The 20,483-nt window shown below is 35.4% G+C and overlaps 1 protein-coding gene across 2 annotated transcripts in view; it reads right to left on the bottom strand.

Moving 5' to 3' along the window:
* The window catches only part of LOC128551677 (uncharacterized), a 40,414-nt gene extending 24,710 nt beyond the window's left edge, over positions 1 to 15,704 (bottom strand). The window contains exons 1-2 of one of the 2 annotated variants that reach the window (XM_053532577.1): positions 15,463 to 15,704; positions 1,061 to 2,026 (exon numbers count right to left, since the gene is read on the bottom strand). In XM_053532577.1, coding sequence (XP_053388552.1) covers positions 1,620 to 2,026; positions 15,463 to 15,517 — 462 coding nt within the window. In that variant the 5' untranslated portion in view covers positions 15,518 to 15,704 and the 3' untranslated portion in view covers positions 1,061 to 1,619. Of the gene's footprint in view, positions 1 to 1,060; positions 2,027 to 15,462 lie in introns of those variants that run through there. The other variant, XM_053532578.1, reaches the window with a different exon arrangement.
* Between the last annotated feature and the right edge of the window lie 4,779 nt (positions 15,705 to 20,483).

Genomic DNA, 20,483 nt, shown 5'->3' with positions numbered 1-20,483 from the left:
GTCAAAGTATATAACTGTACTCTTGATGTAAATTAATGATCATATGTTATTAAAACCTTGGAAATATGAATTCATGTCCAGAAATGAAACCGTGTTTTGAAGAGTATTGTCCCTTGATTATTAAGCCAGATTGGTTAAATTTGGTTGTTTCCCTTTATACCATCTTAACGCGAGTATTGACTTTTGTTAATCTCTCTTATCTTGATAATCTTGACCTTGCACTGGTTTTGTAATTAGGGATATTGCGACAACATTGTGAAACTTTTTACACAAGCGGAGTTTATACCTTGCCCGAGGCAATTTGCTGTGTATTCAGCAATATGCTTTCTTTTCGTTTCGCTAAACATACTGATTAATGAGAGATATCCATATAATTGAGATTCCATCAAAAGATGTACATTTGTATTCTCATGTATTTTCAATACAATATATAATAATGTTTTTGTACAAATGTAAATAACGTTTTCTATAATATGCTTAAATATGCTTTCTTCAAGTCTTATTCCAGACAATCTAAACGTTGTATGACTATAAACGGTTCATATGTATATATACATCATTTAATCACTTGCTAAGTAATCGTGTTTCATAATCATATCTGTATATTTACCATATTTGCATTTATATTTTCTCATTTCTGCTTAGATTCATTGTATTCATTTTGTACATTGTATATGTGACTCTTCAAATCTGGAGGAAATAAAGAAATCTTATCTCTTATCTCAGATTGGTGATTTTGAATGATAATCGGGTTTTTGTTTCAAAATTGAGAGCCGGGAAGGATATTCCCATTTTAGATATGTATTTAAACTTTTGATTATATCTTTTAAGGGCAAAATATATGTGAATCATAAATTAAAAGTTAATTAATTAAAAAATAATTTTTGAAATTTAAATATTTTTATTCAAACATGTAATTTAAAATAACAGTTTTAACCTAATTTGACAAAGACGGAATTAGATCGACGTACATGTTTATTATCTGATATACATAACATTCTTATTTCTTCAAATTGGTGATTTTGAATGATAATCTGGAATTTGTTTAAAAATTGTCAGGAAGCATATAATTCCCATTACTCAACGTATTTTTAAAATATGTAATTAATGACCTCCAGATTTGGCTAAAAATAATCTTTCTCTCAAATTGAAGTTTGTTAATACTAGAAGATGTGTTTTTGTGTCTAAAATATTTCGTCGAAACCAATAGCGCTATAGCGGAATAAGTGAATTATGACTTCAAAATATAGATTTTTTTTTATAATCGAGACAGTTTACCCTGAGTAAAGCGTTACAATCGCTTTTCGAATTTATATTTTCATCATATAAAGTAAAAAAACAGCAAATTCTCAAGTATTTCCGTAATATATAGTTAAACTTTGTCAGTAATTAAGTTTTAAAGCCTTCTTAAGAAATATAGCATTTATTTCCAGATATCTATAAAAGTATTTTTTCTTGTTGTCGAACGATCTGGAGGATAGTCCCTTTAATTAAATTATCAAAATTTATAACTCCATATCCAGAATTTAGATTTTAACTTTAACGTGTTTATGCAAGAGCCGTAATAATTGTCCCTTTATGTCGCGGGGCATGTCAGACAAACAGATATTAATCCAAAATCAAGTTGACTCCCGTGGACAAAACGCAAGGATACATTTACAGTTAATATCACCTGCTATTATTTTGCAAAAGCAACACCTCGGATTTTGCTCCTCTATATCTGGAGAACCTTTGAAAATACCATCATTATTTCCAGTCGTTTGGCTATCTCCATCTTTTTTCTCAGTCTCTGCGCTATCTTTATCATTTCCCCTAGTCTCTGGGCCAACAGTATTGTATTTTGCCATAACGGCAATCAGTAAAACAGCCGTACATAGAAATCCTATCCCTATGACAATTGTTCGTACATCAACTGGTAATAACTTGCAACAGGTGACCGTGCCGTCTTCTTCACAACACCCATAACTGCACTGTAATTGGTCCTGATCAGCCGACACACATGTATATTCGCTGGCAGCCAAATGTCCTGCAAATCGTAATATAGAAAATTAGATATTTGATGGCGGGATAAATAGAAGACAAAATAGTTCAGTGGTTGGGTTTGAATGTGTATTTTGTCCTCATTTGTTTGTTACCATACTACCCAAACCCCTATATTGAGAAAAGACATCATTTTACAGTTGTCTTAAGTATGTCCATCAAATATAACATTTAATAGTTTAAAATGTCACCTGAACAAAAGATATATGACATAAAAAAAAATTAAAATCTCTAAAAGCCTGGACGCAAGAAATAATATACTGAATTTAACATATTTCAAAGCCATACCATTATTACCATTATAGTCTCGCTCAACACGTCTGAATGTTGCACATGAAATAATAAAGTGCAGGTTTGAATATTACAAGACCAATGACATTTACATGCCATATTCAAGAAATGCAAATGTAACCAACAAACGAAGTTCAAAACGCCCGAATATCGGACACCCCTCGACATTTGTTCTTTTTGATATATCCTTTAATTAAGTATTATTTCAATATCTTATTATGACAAGACATAATTTTTCATATATTATTATGAAAGTAGATAAAAAACAACAACAATAAAAAACAAACAAAAAAAAAACAACAGAAATTGAAAAATTTAAAACGAGTTTCTTCCGAAAAACATGGTAAAAATAATATTTTTTTATTATGTTTAACTGAAATCATTTTTATAAAATGTGCACAAAATAGGTAATAATAGGTAAAATTAGTAAATCCCGTATATGTATTTATTTAATAAAAGTACTCTGTTACCTCTTCTCACTTTATTACTGATAGGCCTACAGTTGCATGACTAGTTGATTTTCCGATAAACAGTGACCCCTTGTTTAAATTCATTAAAAATCATACTGTGCAAGTCCTTTAGCCCACTGGCCTAGTGGCCTACATTTTCCTCCCACATGAACTTCGTGCGAATTATTTTTATAATACAGGTAATATACAGCTATACTACAAGTGTTCAGGTGGACAATTTAGGCCCTTCCTGAATTAATGTTGTTTTTTTTTTTTGTTTTTGTTCTTAGTAGTATAGGGGTCTCTTTGGCGCCACGACTGCGCATGCGTGAGAATGACGTCATGCGCGGCGGCCATTTTGAATTCTATGTTTAGAATGACATCATCTTCCTATTTTGAAAATGACTTCACTCTGCTATTTATATCTCCCAGAAGTATATAGAGCTGACTTATATACCTATCTAGGGCGTGATCGCGCACATTGAGGGTCAGGTGCTCAGCCCTAGACGGGGAAATAACTTTAAAACAAAATATTTCAAGAAAATCAAATAAATATTAATTATATTTGAATATATAGATTTTTCTGTAACCTATATGAATAAATACATTGTATGGTAAACAAAGAACTTATTAATGATAATTTAATGCAAAATATTTATTATATTTGTAATTAAAACCATTAAGCTTTTATTTAAGATATTTGAAACATTAAGCTTTCTTTCAAAACGTCACGTTAGAAGTATAATTTACTGAAAATTAAAGACTACTTCTTTGCTATCGATGTTTCCTCCTTGATTTTCTGCGCGTCCCTAGACTCGAACCTGGTCAAGTAAGGTACCATTGGAATGGTCTTTATAAGACGATTCGACACACACACACACACACACACGCACACGCACATACACATGCACGCACGCACACACGTACGCGCCATTAAACAATATATGTAACATCATCAAAATATTCAAAATTATCAAAATCATTCGGCCCTATTACCCTAATACACAGATTGTGTCTGCAACTTCATTAACAGGTATCACAATAATATCTTCCTTTGTAACTTTACATTTGTCATCTATAGTTATTACAACAACATCATAGTCTCCGAAATTGAACATGCCAGTTCCACTACGGTGTAGATACTCCAACATATCATACAATATTTCATATATATAATTTGGAACATTTTTCCAGAATTTTGAATTAACAGAGTATACACTTCAGTATAATCGTACAAGTCTATGCATGAAATTCAACCTTCAGCGGATATTAAGTATTAATATTTTTTGACTTGAGATCGGCTTAAGATAATGTATGAAAGAGAACTGGCCAATGTTGACACTAATACTTTGAAAACTGTAAAAGCGGATTCAATTTCGGTCAATTTTATGACTTTTAGGAGAAACTTATAGAAAAGAGTATTTTGTGTTATAAAACTTTTATAGTCCTTTAGGATACTGTCTTAAGTACAGATAGGTTCTAGAAAGCCTATTTCGACCATTCTAGGAAATCGTCAAGATTTTCAATAAACATAAATACTGTTAACATTGAACAATCAGTTTTCCCCATTTCGTGACACACTTTCTATTCATCAATTCTGAGATGTTAATTTCATGTGATAGAATTCATAAAAATCTTTCATTTACATCCCCCATTCTCGATTCGATTTTCAACCGTTAACGCGTTATGACGTAACAGCGATTTTTAAAACTTTCTTAAACTTTGCAATAAACTCTTGAAACAGATAGCATTAGAAAGATCTCGTCGCATAGGTTCAGAAAATGTATACATATTTACCTCTATCTAGATCCGTTCTCAAGATATTGGCGTTTAAAGATTGAAGTGACGTCACCTTTTGGGCGGTAAATTCAAATTTCGCAACCAAAATTTTCAAAATGTAATTTCTCCTCTATTTGAGGACCGATTTTAATGATCTTGGTGTCAGACCAAAAGGCTTGACGAGACCTAAGTGTTGGTAGCATACAACAGGAAATAAAATCACTCATGCGTAAAATATCGCTTTTCTCCTTTATTACTCAACCGACTGTACCCGTGTTTGGTATCCTACGAAAGGTTTTGACTAGTACTATTCCATTGTTTGCACTAAAAGAATATGGGGTCACTCACGCGTAAAATGCGTCAAAGTAAGCTTACCTGATCCTTACACTTTGAGATCAAAAATGACAATGAACGAATTCACAGGGTAAAGTAAAATAAATTGAGTCTGAGCAGTGTTCTGATTAGTCAGTAAAGGTTATAGCAATGCTCTGATTGGCTAGCGATATGACGCATTCTGATTGGTTTAATTCTCAAAGAAAGGCTAGCTTACATGTTAAAACTTGTCATACCAACAACTCCTCCTCAACACCTCCTCCTCCTCCTCCACCTCCTCCTCCTCCTTCTCCACCTCCTCCTCCTCCTCCACCTCCTCCTCCTCCACTCCTCCTCCTCCTCCTCCACTCCTCCTCCTCCTCCTCCTCCTCCACTCCTCCTCCTCCATCTCCACTCCTCCTCCTCCACCTCCTCCTCAACTCCTCCTCCTCCTCCACTCCTCCTCCTCCTCTTCCTCCTCCACTCCTCCTCCTCCTCCTCAAACTCCTCCTCCTCCTCAACGACTCCTCCACCTCCTCCTCCTCCTCCTCCTCCACTCCTCTCCTCCTCCTCCACTTCCTCCTCCTCCTCCTCAACCTCCTCCTCCTCCTCCTCCTCCACCTCCTCCTCCTCCCCTCCTCCTCCTCCTCCACTCCTCCTCCTCCTCCTCAAACTCCTCCTCCTCCTCCTCCTCAACTCCTCCTCCTTCCCTCCTCCTCCTCCTCCTCCACGCCTCCTCCTGCTCCTCCCCTCCTCCACTCCTCCTCCTCCTCTTCCTTCTCCTCTGCCCCAAGAAAGCGTAAGAATGGCAAACAGAATAAAGCAGCGTCTTTTTTATAAAAGATACTTACATCGGTTTCACAAATGCATCAGTTTCCTGTGTGCCATCAGTATTTCTCTCGGATTGACAACATGCGGAGAAATCAACGTTATGTCCACGGAAAAGACGAAGCCACTGACAGTTTTTCACCGCCATTACAAACATGGGACATCTCAAGAGAGACGACGTTTCAACATCCATTTTCTATGGTTGTTTGAGGACCAAGTGGTAGTGGAAAAACTGAATGGACAAGAAAACTGCTATCATCAAATCTTGTAAGACCTCAGCCTCAGCGTATCATATGGTGTTTTGGACAATGGCAACCATTGTATGATGAACTTCAGCGTGAAATCCCCGATGTCGAATTTGTACAAGGTATTCCAGACTACTTGAATGATTCCCAATATATAAATGTTAGTCAAAGGAACCTGCTGGTCTTTGACGACTTGGTGACTGAAGCTAACTGCGATCAAAGAATTGCTGATCTCTTTACCAAGGGCAGTCACCACAGAAACATATCTGTCGTATATCTCACCCAAAATTTGTTTCCTCAAGGTAAAGCCTGCAGAGATATCGCTTTGAATACGCAGTATCTGGTACTATTTAATAATCCTATTGATAGACAGCAAGTGGCTACATTGGCAAGAAGAATATATCCTGCGTCTAGTAACATCTTTATGAAACGGTTTGAACGAGCGACATCAAGACCTCACGGTTATTTAGTAATAGACTCAAAATTCAGCACCCAAGAACAACACCGTTTACGTGAAAACATTTTTGAGGCAACCACTCCAGAAAAGAGAAAACGAACAGATGATGAATGTAAACAAGAAGACTATTTCAATGGTGAAGAATACTTATGTGATAAAAATGATGACAAGGTTGAAGATGAGGAGGAAGATTCTGATGACCATGATGATGATGATAGTGATGATGAAACAGAAAATAGAAATAATGATAATTTTGTAAAGAAACGATCTTTGATCAAGGGACCTCCAGGTAAACGTAGAAAAGTTGATATTATAGAAGAGCGATCACGCCGTGAGTTATGGGATAAGCGTTTTCAGGATCCTCTCAGACAATCTATTAAAGAACAATTTAAAGCTAAAGTTAACAACTATATAGAACAAGGGCTCACTTTTAAAGAAGAGTACCGTCGCACTGCTAATGATGAATTGCCTCAATTAAGAAAGAGACTGAGACAAAATTATGCCCGATTTCTAATTGACTTTTATGAGCTACAAAACGACCCTACTCAGCAGCAGATTCTACAGTCGGCTAAAAAACTAAGAAGTCAGCACGGCATGACTGTCAAAGAATCTATTCGGCAAGCCATTGTCCTTAGAAAAGACCTATTTGATGAGTTGTGGCCCGATCATAAAAGCAAAGAAGAATATTCAGTAGACGATAATAAAGAAAGTGATGACGATCAAGAATCGGATGATGATGAATGAACGTTGTAAGAAGGATTGGCGTGCTTTAACTTTTCACAATGCCAAAATGGGTTCCATAGAGGAATACGATTATAAACAAGAAAAATGGGTACCGGATAAACCGGACCCGGAAAAATGGATACAACACTTCAAAGACTTGAGGGACGGATATGTGTATCCTGATCATATGGGTCGTTACATCGTGGGTAGCGGTGCTCATCTTAGAAAAATGGCTGAACTAAAAGAGAAACAAGAAAGGGAAGCACAAGAACAAAACGGGGAAGATCTCCCCGTAGTAAAATTTGTGACACCCGTAGCCCAAGCGGTTGATATTGCTAGGTCGGAAATAAGACGGTCACAAAAGCATAGTGATCTGAAGCGACATAGGGATAAAATGGACACACCTTTGAGTCGTGATTTAGACACCCCACGACGTAAGAAATATCGCCAAAATATGACCCAAGATACTATGGATTGGAACACCTATACATTTTAAAATGAATAACTACGAGCTCGAGGAAATGTTAAAAGAGTACCCTGTGACAATATGCGCGGCGGACCAACTTCAGATACGTAGGGGACAATACGTCATTTCAAATACAGACACGAGCCAGGGATCAGGAAAACATTGGGTGGCCTTTTATTTTCCAAAAAGGGGACCCGACGAATTTTTCGATTCACTAGGTAATAGACCAGAGCACTACAAAGTTCATTTTGAGCAAGTGTTAAAGAAGCGTTATTGGATGAATTTCAGTCAAATACAGGATACAGATTCAAACATATGCGGGCTGTATTGCGTATATTACATTATGAACCGATGTTCTGGCCGAAAAATGAAGGACATTTTAAAACCGTTTGATGTGTATTGCAAGAAGTTGAATGATGACTTTATTTTGTCGTATTTTAGTTGATACATGTTACCTGTATTAGTGATACAAGCTTTGGCAATAAAAGATTGAAAGAACAATATGCATTTGTTATTTATAACCTGTACGTTTGAATTTGATTTGAAAGAAAAGATGAAGCGTTAGTAGGTGTGATGGTGTACACAAATAAAACAACATATTCTTTTATTTATTTTATTTCTTCAACATCGTTTCACAAATTGATATCATGCTTCGCAATAAGCGTCTCTAGCAGTTCTAAATGAAGAATTGCATCAATAATATCTACAGATTTCGTAAGTAAAATAAGATTATGTTTATTATTCTTCTCTTGGACTGGAAACCAATCGTATTGAAATTCTTGGCCACCACCTCGTATCGCATCGTTTACATAAAGCGCTATTTGCTCGTTCTCAGGAATATAAGTCATCCAGATACTTTCACTGATCACCTCAATACTCAAATTCATCTTATGAAAACGAATCATGTCGATCAAAGTGTCTTTAAAAGATATAAAAGTGCTCTTTTGCTTTAACCACTGTCTTGTGTCTTCTTGGGGAAAATTTTGTGCTGTTATTTTACTAAGAACCATTCTGTACGGCTCATAGTCCAGCATGTAATATAACGGTATGTAGGGTCTTTCTACACAGTCGGAAAATATTTTTCTACAGAGATCCGATGGTAACACATCCATCATTTATTCTTTAGTCTGTCCTTCATACACATTTTGATCAATACAAATCAGCAACGAATATAAGTCTGACACGCTTTTAAATCATGTTACAGGGGCAATAGGAATTTGGTTGCAAGCTATGTTCGCACCACTTGAGTTCTATTTTCGGATGATATTTGCTCATGTAGTTTCGGAGCATGTACATCCATGTGGAGTAATTCATATCGAATTCGATTCTCGTTTTTGTTATGTCCTTGAACTTAACATAGAGACACCCTTTCGCTTCCAGAAAGTCGCGTAAAGCACACTCAATGTCTATCAAATAATGACCGCCAGGCAAACTGTCCCACATGTCCCTATATGGATCATCAGTGTGAATGATGGAGAAGTCTACATTTAAATTCGTCCTGTTTCTTATATAGGCTGTTAATAATTCTACAAAAGTGTCTGTGGAAATCCCAAGATGCACTTTACTGAAATGCGCTTCATAAATCCATACTTTGTGATGTACTGGACACACTTCCTTTAGGTCAGCAGCGAAGGAATTCATCATATTCTCGAATACTCCCGAACTATTTTCCATGATTTCAGTTCTGAGGTCAGAATGATTTTGTCTGATGAATGCGCTATTATATACTTTTCATTCGAGGTATTTTTTAGTAACAGTGGTCATTTCTATTGATTCTGATTGGTCAATTAAAAATAGTAATACTGGTTTAAACTAGTCAAACGTGAACCATCAAAGAATGGACAAGTTGCAAAAAGTACCTTTGTTAGAGGATTAAATCTTTATGTCAATACTTCTATTGATAAAATAAATATCCATTATACTGCGTCCGGCCTTAAATCAATACAAGCCAGACACTACGGCGACTTTAAAGGGATTAACTTTGACAGCTGAATAGGCTATAGTTAACGTATCCGCTCTTAAATAAATACACGCCAGACATTGTGGCGACTTTAAAGGGATTAACTTTGACATGTTTACTTTTTATTGTCCGTCTATCCGGCCTTAAATCAACACACGCTAGACATTATGACCATGATCACGTTTGATTCACTCATGATCTTAACTAAATATAGCTTATGAAGTCATTATGAAAAATAGTCATTTTGTCAGTGGACGCCAAGGAGGAAACATCGTAAGCAAAAAAGTAGTCTTTAATTTTCAGTTAACGTTATTTCTAACGTAGCTATCTTAAATAAAGCTTAATGGTTTAAATATAATGCTTTAAATTATTTTTAATAAGTTCTTTGATTACCATACAATGTATATTACGTTATAGATAAATCTATATGATTATTAATTAAACATTATTAATATATAGTTTTTGTTTCCATCTCCCCGTCTAGGGCTGAGCACCTGACCCTCAATGTGCGCGAACACGCCCTAGATAGGTATATAAGTCAGCTCTATATACTTCCGGGAGATATAAATAGCAGAGTGAGGTCATTCTTAAAATAGGAAAATGATGTCATTCTTAAAATAGAATTCAAAATGGCCGCCGCGCATGACGTCATTCTCACGCATGCGCAGTCGTGGCGCCAAAGAGACCCCTTTACTACTGTTCTTTTTTTTGTTTTTTTGTTTTTTGTTTTGTTTTTTCAAAACTTGATCTGCAAACTTTTTCAGCCAATCTCTATTCAGCATAGTTAAAGGAATATAGATGGATAACTATCTTACAGTGACCCGCCCGCTTAGCTTAGCAGGTAGAGCGTCGGTCAACGGATCGCGGGGTCGCGAGTCCGGTCCTCGGGCGGGACGTATGTTCTCCGTGACTATTTGATAAACGACATTGTGTCTGAAATCATTAGTCCTCCACCTCTGATTTATGTGGGGAAGTTGGCAGTTACTTGCGGAGAACCGGTTTGTACTGGTACAGAATCCAGGAACACTGGTTAGGTTAACTGCCCGCCGTTACATGACCGAAATACTGTTGAAAAACGGCGTTAATTAAAACCCAAAACAAACAAACAAACAAACTATCTTACAGTGTAGAAACAATATAAGATTGAAATTTAACTAAATACACTGATTTATGTACATAATTGCGACATTAATTAAATAAAATGTTAAGACATTTAACACATTGTCTTGGCCCAATATATGTCATTATCAATTTTAAACTTGAATCTTCTATATTTCGTATTTTTCATGCACATCATGTATAATTACCATCATGGAAATACAAAAGAATCCATTTATTTTGTGGTACGTCTTTAAAGACCCACCACGACCTAGTGACCTACCTTTTCACCCACACAAACTTCATGAAAATCATTCTTTTAATACAGGTAATATACAGCTATACTACAAATTCAGGTTGACAATTTAGGCCCTTCCTGAATATCTTATTCAACCGATCTCTTTTCAGTATAGTATTATGAATATAGATGAATAACTTACACGTCTGTAAAAACAAAATGTGATTGAAATTTAACTATAAATGCACTGATTTATTTACATATTACTACATTAATTCAGTAAAATGTTAAGACATTTTCATTCAGTGAACTCTGGGCACATGATCGACTTCATTTGGTTGAATATATTAAAATGTAAACTAATCTTTATTTTGAACTTGAATATAGATACAATCAACGCATAAAGGCACGCACAGCCCATTATTTCATATAGATCTGTGTTTTATAATTTGGAAAAATAAGGTCATCGATTAAATCTTGCTATTGTTAAATATTTGCTTATTGAAAGAACCGCAAAATAAGAACAATTGCTTAGCTGTAGTCCGAAAACTTGATACTAAAATGAATTTGCTTTGGTTACAACTCGTATGTTCTATTACGAACATAAACTTTAAATCAATTTGTTCACATGTTTTGGTAGAAATGAAGACTTATCGAACTGGAAAAAAAAAACCCTGCTTTGTTGTAATTGTTGAGAAACGGGCGTATTTTGTGGCTATGGCAACCTTGTTCGCTAATGGATCAATGTCTGAACGATTAAGCAGTGCCGTCCATTTCAGTTACCAAAAAAAAAAAAAAAAAAAAAAAGAAAGAAAGAAAATACGTGTTAATATACCGATATGTTCAACAGCCAGAATTTGCAAATTTTTGTTTTGGTAAATATAATAAATACTATATCTATGCTAAATGTACATTACCATATACTCGAAGCCATCCATCTCTTTCCCTCAACACTCCAGATGCTTTGCATAAAATCGTTCGCTGAATAATTTGCATCATAATTATACAATTATTTGTCTTCTAATAATAAGCATAAATTCAGCCTTTTGTGACCAAAGTACAGTTTGCGAAGTTATCTGGGTAAAGTGAATGTGATGTAGCTGTATATAAGCATAAGGCCCAGTAAATCGTGGCATGGTACGGAAGAGCATTAGTGCCAGGTGTATGTTATTTATTAAGTCGAAATTTCGAGTTACTAGCTCGAAATTTTGAGTTATTAAGTCGAAATTATTAGTTTCGTATCTTGAAATTTCGAGTTACTAAGTCGAAATTTCGAATACAAGTCGAAATTTTGAGTTACTAACTCGAAATTTCGTGTTACTAAGTACAATAGTTTACGTTGATGTATAGGTCCTGGCTAAGATTAGGTACCTGGTGTATCCATTGGGTAGCCCTACAGGGTTTGCTCATAGGAAATATCACTATTTAAACTATGTTTATTTATTGATTGATTTTGTTGGGTTTAACGTCGCACCGACACAATTATAGGTCATATGGCGACTCCCAGCTTTTATGTTGGAGGAAGACCATGTTTAAGTTTGGAAGGTTTTCGTCCTAGTTTAAGCCCATATGTCAATGAAATATAGACATACCTTAAATGAAAGTGTAGTTATGAGTCTGACCAAGATTGGGTACCTGGACAGATCTAGATTTTGAGGAGAGGTCATAGAAGGAGACCGGGAAGTATTCAAACTTAGAATAGTTCACTATTTTGACCATATCTGGAAGGTTCGAGCCCCTACCACATGAATATACTATACATGTAAATGGGGGTATATATCCTGGATACAGTTTGAAAATCTTGAGTAGCTCTAGAGGCTATGGTAGGTCATACATTGATGTATGGTAGTATATGTTCAAGTCCCTCCATGTTCGGTACAATATGTGGATGTTGTCGTATAATGACTTTAAGAATTCATTATACTTATTAGATAAGCATTATTCATTTTGTTTTTCGGTCAGTTATAAGTCACACACAAAGAATTTCGGTATGCTACTTAAAATAACTTCAGCGTTTGTTCATATCTGGAAAATGACAGGTTAAGATATCTCGCCCAGGTTAATTACCCTCTGGCCACGTTATTGGCTGCGCCATGATTGTTGTTTTGTTTCTAACTAATTGCTTTGACAGGTGACTAATGAAATAATGACATGTTTTTATTATTATGGTCAAAATGCGTGCCCTTTTTGAGAAAAACAATTTAGTCATTCCCATGAAGTTTTCCTTAAATACCGCTAATTTCTAGATAGAACTTCAGTATCAATCTGGCTCGTCCGAATGTTAAGTTACGTATGCTGATACTCCATACGATTTAAGTTAGTTTAGAGCCGAGGCAATTAATGATGAATTATTATTGTTAAAGTTAGACATTAATGAAATATTAGAGATTATGTTAGGGAATTGTGAAGAAAGACATTGATGTATATATTAACTCAGAACTTAGTACAATATTAAACAGTAGTTATTATAGTGAACAGTGTTGTTGTTGTTGCAGTTAGAATAGTGAACTTAGACCCTGTTACAACACAATGTGTAGATAAATAATTCCACTTCGAAGAGTCCAAAAGTCGTCCATTACATTCTTGGCCTTTGACAGACGGACAGACGTTCAAATTTCGTGGATAAAAGGGCAAGATAATAACTCGAAAAATTTCGAGTTACGTAAGACGAAAATTCGAGTTACTAACTCGAAATTTCGACTTAGGAACTCGAAATTTCGGGTTAGTATCTCGAAATTTCGACTTACGTTACTTGAAATTTCGACTTAGTAACCCGAAATTTCGAGTTAATACGTCAAAATTTCCGAGTTAATAAAAAATGCATCTGGAACTAATGCTCTTCCGTAGCATGGTGATTCACTGTAAGAGTAACTGTTTAGTCATGCACATTTCTGTGCTCTAATATCAGACATCCATCGTTCAGATAACCATTCTATTTAGCTGCTGTGACACATCACAACGGCTTCAAGTGAGATTCGAACCCTAGGTCTTCTGCTCTTAAGGCGATTACTTTCACCACCATGCCACGTTTTACTGTCATCAAAACTGTTTTTCGGCGAATGCCGTATTAAGAACGATTTCGTGACCATGCCACGTGATTTCAGTTTGCAAATCAGACTACTCGATAACGCATTATAGGTAATTTATCAAAATGAACGATTTATGTATAGTGCATATTTTCTGACCTGGCAGGGATATTTATAGAAAGGTCATCAATAGGCCATTCTATCGTTTAGTATAGGGTAATCGGCTACATCATTAGATTTGGTTTCATTCCGTACGAATAAATCCGATTGCACCAAGTTACCTATTGATTTTAATGGTACAGCCTGTACAAAAAATATCTCCGCCAGGTCAGAAAATATGCACTATAACACTCTGCCTGATTGGACGAGAGTGTCTATTTGTTTCACTCTGCTGATTGTGCTACGCTGGGTGAAATGTAGACAAAGCATTATGCTAAATAACGCTGTTCACAGTTTTAAAGCTAAGTTTCGCTCGGTATATTTAGCAAGAATATTGATATATCTAAAAAATGATAATTAAGTTTAATAAATATGATAAAAACCTGTTCAAATACCAACATATATCAATTTACAGAAGGAGCTGAATACGGTCTGCGTATCACATGAATAAGGGTGTGATATTTGTCGTATAATAAACGAAACAAAATTGCACATCTAGGAAACCTTTGTGAACATTTTAAAGACACCCATTTAAATTGTTGTTAAGTGTGGTGTTTGGTTTTGCTATTTGCAAAATGTTAGATAGATGATAGAATGACACGATTTGTAAACCTCATATACTTCTTATCTTACTACATTAGCCGAGATTGTTCTAGTTTTTCACTCTCCTGATTGTGCAACGCTAAGTGAAATGTCAGACAAGGAGTGTTTATGACGCTGTTTACAGTTTTAAAGCTACGCTTCGCTCAGTATATTTAGCAAGAATATTGATATATCTAAAATGATAAGGAAGTTTAATAAATATAATAGAAACCTGTTCAAATACCAATATGTATCAATTTACAGGGAGAGCTGAATACGGTCTGCGTATCACATGAATGACGGTGTGATTAGCCGATCGATTAATGGTAGGTAGAGAAGTGACTTCAAGACCGCTGCTGTAATTATTCGACATAGAAAGAAAACGAAACAATACTGCACCGTTACGAGACCTTTGTTAAAAATTAAAAGAGAACCATTTAAACTGTTTAAGTGGTGTGTTTAGTTTTGCTATTTTCAAAATGTTAGATGGATGATAGAATAACACAAATGATATGAAAACCTCATAAACTTCTTGTCTTAATACAATTCGCCGACCATCTTTTTTAAAGCATTTCTTGTTAGTTGTCATTCCACTTAAAAAAAGCGTTTGATGATTAAAATAGCTGCAACGGTATCAAAGACATTGTCATTTAGAAAACTGTCAGAAATGACAGGAAGGTGATTAAAATCTCCTTGATTTCCAAGAATACATAATGACATGATTTTTAAATTATTTCGTTTTAGAAAAAAAAAACTATGAAACTGTTACATAACAAGTATTTTGAAGAAAACAGTAATTTTTTACTTACGAATAATAACGACAAAGATGAAAAGTCTGTAAACAATTTCCTTGAGAACGCCCATTTTCACATATGAAATAAAGCGACGAAAAGGTGTTTTTAATATCTCTGTATTAACACTGTGGAGTTAAATCAATTGGCATTTTTCCATCACAATCAACAACCTGACGACTCGTAATCCGGAAGTAAATCTCAATATCAAAATTATATATAAATACATGCACACAGACTTCTAGACTTCTTGATTTCCCACCTTGGTTAGTCTGTTTGTTACGGTGTTCGTGACTTTTTATTGAAATCAATCCTAAACCGCGATGCACGATGGTACGATAATAAAACGCAATGATACGATGGCACGATGATGAAACAACGATGGTACGATGGTGAAATGGTACGATGGTGAAATGTCGATGTAATATCGCGTTTTCATCATTGTACCGTCGCGTTATCACCATCGTACCATCGCGTTTTCACCATCGTACCGTCGCGTTTTCACCATCGTACCACCGCCTTCCGGCGGTCATGCGCAGCGCTACAGTATATCTTATAGGAAGATGTTTCAATACAATACAGGCCTGATACAAAATCTCATTTTCACATTGCACTATGTTCCTTCTACATCCTAACAAAAATAAGCTGAGGTTGAACAATATAATGTGACTATTACACCCATTTTTTATTTACTTTCATGCATTCATAAAATACAAAGGACGTGACCTTGAAGATTGACACAGTTTTACTGAGCACTAAATATTTTGTCAAACATTTTGTAAAAGAGCAGAATCGAAATGGTAAATTTCTTCTCACAAAATACATTGATTTATTCATTTTATTGTTTACGACAGCCCAAGTGCACGGAACTAAGCATATCTAACCGGGTGGCGATGGTAAGATGGTGATAACAGGATGGTGGTGAAAACGCGATGGTACGATGGTGATAACGCGATGGCACGATGATGAAATCGCGATGGCACGATGGTGAAAATGTAAACGCGATGGTACGATGATACGATGGTGAAAACGCGATGGTACGGTGATGAAAACGCGATAATACATCGACATTTCACCATTATACCATCGCATCATCGAGATTTCATCATCGTGCCATCGCGTTTTCACCATCGTACCATCGTTGTTTCATCATCGTGCCATCGCGCCATCGCGTTTTCATTATCGTACCATCGTGCATCGCGGTTTAAGATTCAATAAAAAGTCACGATTGTCCAAACGGAACACCGTAGTTTGTTGCGGTTTCACTAGTAAGATAGTTTGGTAAATCTGCAGTTACTAAGCTTAGAATAACAGAATAAACCCTAGGCCAATTTCAATAATCATCCTGAAATTTAGACTCGCTAAAACTTAAAGTTACTTGCTGCAGCTATAATTTCTTTTCAAATTACAATCTGAAATACCTGTTTGTGTCGATAAAAGCAATCTTAAAATAACATTGAATTATTTGAAAATCTGTTTTCATCTAAAACTGCAATTTGTAATTCTAGAGTCATAAGTTTCAGTTGATACTAGCTTATTACCATGCCTCAGAAACACAAAACATGCCATAATTACTAACAGTATGTTAAAAGGCATTATGCGCATCTTACTGCACATAGTGAGTTTCTGGTGAATGTTTTATAAAAGGTTGCAGTGCATTTAAATGTGTTAAATTAACGATAATGCCGCATAAGTATTTGAAGTTGATGATTTAAAAATAAAGAAATCGGACTAATAAAACAATAGTTCTTTTCTTCAGTCTTCTACGCAGTGATCTCTCTTACCTATAGTTAGAGATTTCTGAAGCTGATTGGAAGCAACTCCTGCGTGCAGTTTGACTTTTCTTAAAAAGTCTGCCCAAGTCAAAATAAGAAAAGTCATATTTAGAAACTTATTATATCATACTTGTAACAGTAAGAGTTTTGTATCTTGGGTTAAAAGCTATAATTTCCTCCACCCTTTTTACACACTGACATATTTATTTCAGCTGGATTTTTAACTGAAACCATATAAACATTAAATAAGATAACAAAACACTGATTAAAGCTTATAACAAATAATCTGTAATAAGGTGAAGCATTTATAAGACGACCATGATGGCCCGAGTTGCTCACCTGACCTTGACTGTATATTCTTGAATAAAAGACGTGACAACTGTGTCATGGAAACAGTAACATTTGTATTAGAATCTATCGTACTCTATTAGATAAAAAGGGAAACATGAATGTTAGCGTATTCTATTATTTGACCATGTGTCCTGGATTTTACGTCAGTATGACCCAGATCCACAAATGCCATGCTAATAATTTTATTAAGGCAAACGTTCCGACAAGGTTTCATGCAAAATAGGTAGAAAATATGACTTGTCTTAAGAACCCAGTTAGCTAAGTGAGACGCATCTTCTGATAAAATGTCATCCAAAACATGTTCAATGTCACCTCTAGAGTATTTACTAGGCATATGATATACATAAAATTACAATTGTACTAATCCTACCAACCGGCAGGCATTACAACACCTGCTCACCGTTTCTCAGTTAAATCAAAGTTGCTATTATTTTTCAACAAGGATGCTTCTACATTTCAGCCAAAAAATGTTATTACATTTCAGAAATGGCGTTACTACATTACAACATGAATGTAACTATATTACAGAATTTATGCTATTACTTGTCCGAAATGCAGTAAGAATACTTCTACATTACAGCAAAGATGTTGTTACATTGTATTTAATTCCATTACAGCAAAGATGCCACTACATTTTAGTAAGGCTGCCCCTACATTACATTAAATGTTGCAAACCAGATCTTTTTTAGACCTGACCAGCTACTCATTTGCACTCGCCGAGTTCTTTATACAAGTTAGATTTTAATTAAATGAAAGTATTTTTAGAATTCGATTTTCCTAATCTGGTTGCCTAACCAATAAAGCGTTATTTCAGCATAAGTATAAATTAAATAAACATATTTTGCCTAATGTGATCTATGAATATAAGCACTATTGTATTAGAATTGTTGCAGTTTAAAAACTTGCCTTTTGTTTAAGGTAATAAAAAATCCAAATATTTATCAAACGCAAATGTAAAATTAAAAATTATATTGCAATCAAAAGAAGCAAATCCACTTTTAAGATACTTTTGTCTTAAAGGGAAAGGCAGTGATATTCTTAATTATGTTAATTCCGTCTGTTAGGATTTCTAAAATCATTGAAAGAAGTGAAAGTATGATATTGTTTGCAGTGTTTTATGTTAAAAAAGTTATGCTATGTTGTTAAAGTAGCGTGTCGTCTTGTGTGATGTCTTGTCAAAGTGTGGTGTTAATTTGCCAAAACAATGCTCGAGATAACATGTCGCGCGCACGAGATAAAATATCAAGTACACGAGATAAAATGTCGTGCTCTCAAGATAAGATATTGTGTGCTCAAGATAAGATGTCGTGAGCATGATATCATTTAAGAAATTGCATTTAATAAACAAACTGCCGTAAGTTTACTATACAGAAGAGAAAAAAAACTAAAAACAAAATGACGTCGTACCCCCCCCCCCCCCCCCCCCCCCCCCATTACACGTTGGTATGTTTAGGATATGCATTTATTTTTTAAGGTTGAATTAGCTTTTGTGCATGACATCTCATCTCGAGCGCATGACACCTTATCTCGAGTGCACGCATCTTAACTCGAGCGCACGAAATCTTTTCACGAGCACGTGGCACCTTATCCCGAGTGCACGACATTTTAACTCGAGCGCTTGACGCCTTATCCTGTGCGTACGACATCTTATCTCGAAAACACATCATCTTATCTTGACCGCTCGTGCGCTCGACATCTTATTCAAGGGTACAACATATTATTTCCAGCTGACTTATTTGCAGTTAATGCGCTCGACATTTTGTCTCGTGCGTACGACATCTTATCTTAAGCGCTCGACATCCTATCATGTGCGCACGACATCTTATCTCGAGCGCTTGAGATCTTATCTCGTGCGCACGCAATCTTATTTTGAGCGTTCGATATCTTATCCCGTGTGCACGATATCTTATCTCGAGGGCACGATATCTTATCTATATATATATTAAGGTCCTTTGTGTGTATTCAGATCCATCATTTTTGCTTTTGTTTTGTTTATAATTTCAACCGTTTCATGGGTTTGCAGTATTAATTTAAATACACAAATTTATTAAGAAAACCGCAGAAAAAAATCAGTGTCATCGTAAAGGAATATATTTAAGTTCTTGACAAAACAAAGATTTCAAATGTAGGCTTCGCCCATATTTTAAAGAATTTCCCCGTCATGCATAAATTTTCTGACGATGTGCGATTTGATCAGTCGAAGCTATTGTAACATGCAGTAAGCATCACTAATTATGTTCGTTTAATTTTAAAGATATGATAACCAATTATTTGTACTACTCTCCAAAATGATGTGATAAACTTTTTTTCAGGCGCGTAGCTAAGGCATTTTTCATAGTATGCAGACGTAATTTGGGATGGGGGCGGGGGTGTAAGAACGGCAAATGATGCATGTTAGGGTGTGTTTGAAGCAAAAACTTTGCACGAAAACCTTCTTCTTTGTTAATTGTTTATATAAAATGTTTTATTTTACTAGGTTTGTACGTAATACTGCACGTGCAAGCTGTGGTTTAGTGATCCATGTTTTATATGTGCAAGTATCCATTCAAAACAAATGGTTAATGCTGACACACTTTGAATATATTATTATGATTGGGTATATCATTAAAGAGATATGTCTGTAAGTATATATACGATAGCTGTTACAAGGAATTTGCCATAACTTCAAACTGAATACTAGACTAGTCAACAAACACATGCTAAGTTTCATGATGCTGATACAAATGTACCAAATCTGAAACTGATACCTTGCACAGGTAAAGCATTCCAGTATGGCGACGTCTTCATTACGTTAGCTTCGTTATAGGCATTTCCCTTATCTTTTTTTTTTTAACTAAAACAGTATTCTGCAAATTATTTCGCGGTTTCGCCATCGTGATCTCTCGCTTCATGCATCGCTTTCTCTAGTTGAAT

Source organism: Mercenaria mercenaria, unplaced genomic scaffold (genome assembly GCF_021730395.1).
Source record: "Mercenaria mercenaria strain notata unplaced genomic scaffold, MADL_Memer_1 contig_154, whole genome shotgun sequence".
Taxonomy (NCBI): Eukaryota; Metazoa; Mollusca; class Bivalvia; order Venerida; family Veneridae; genus Mercenaria; species Mercenaria mercenaria.
This window is presented reverse-complemented; position numbering and strand designations above follow the sequence as displayed.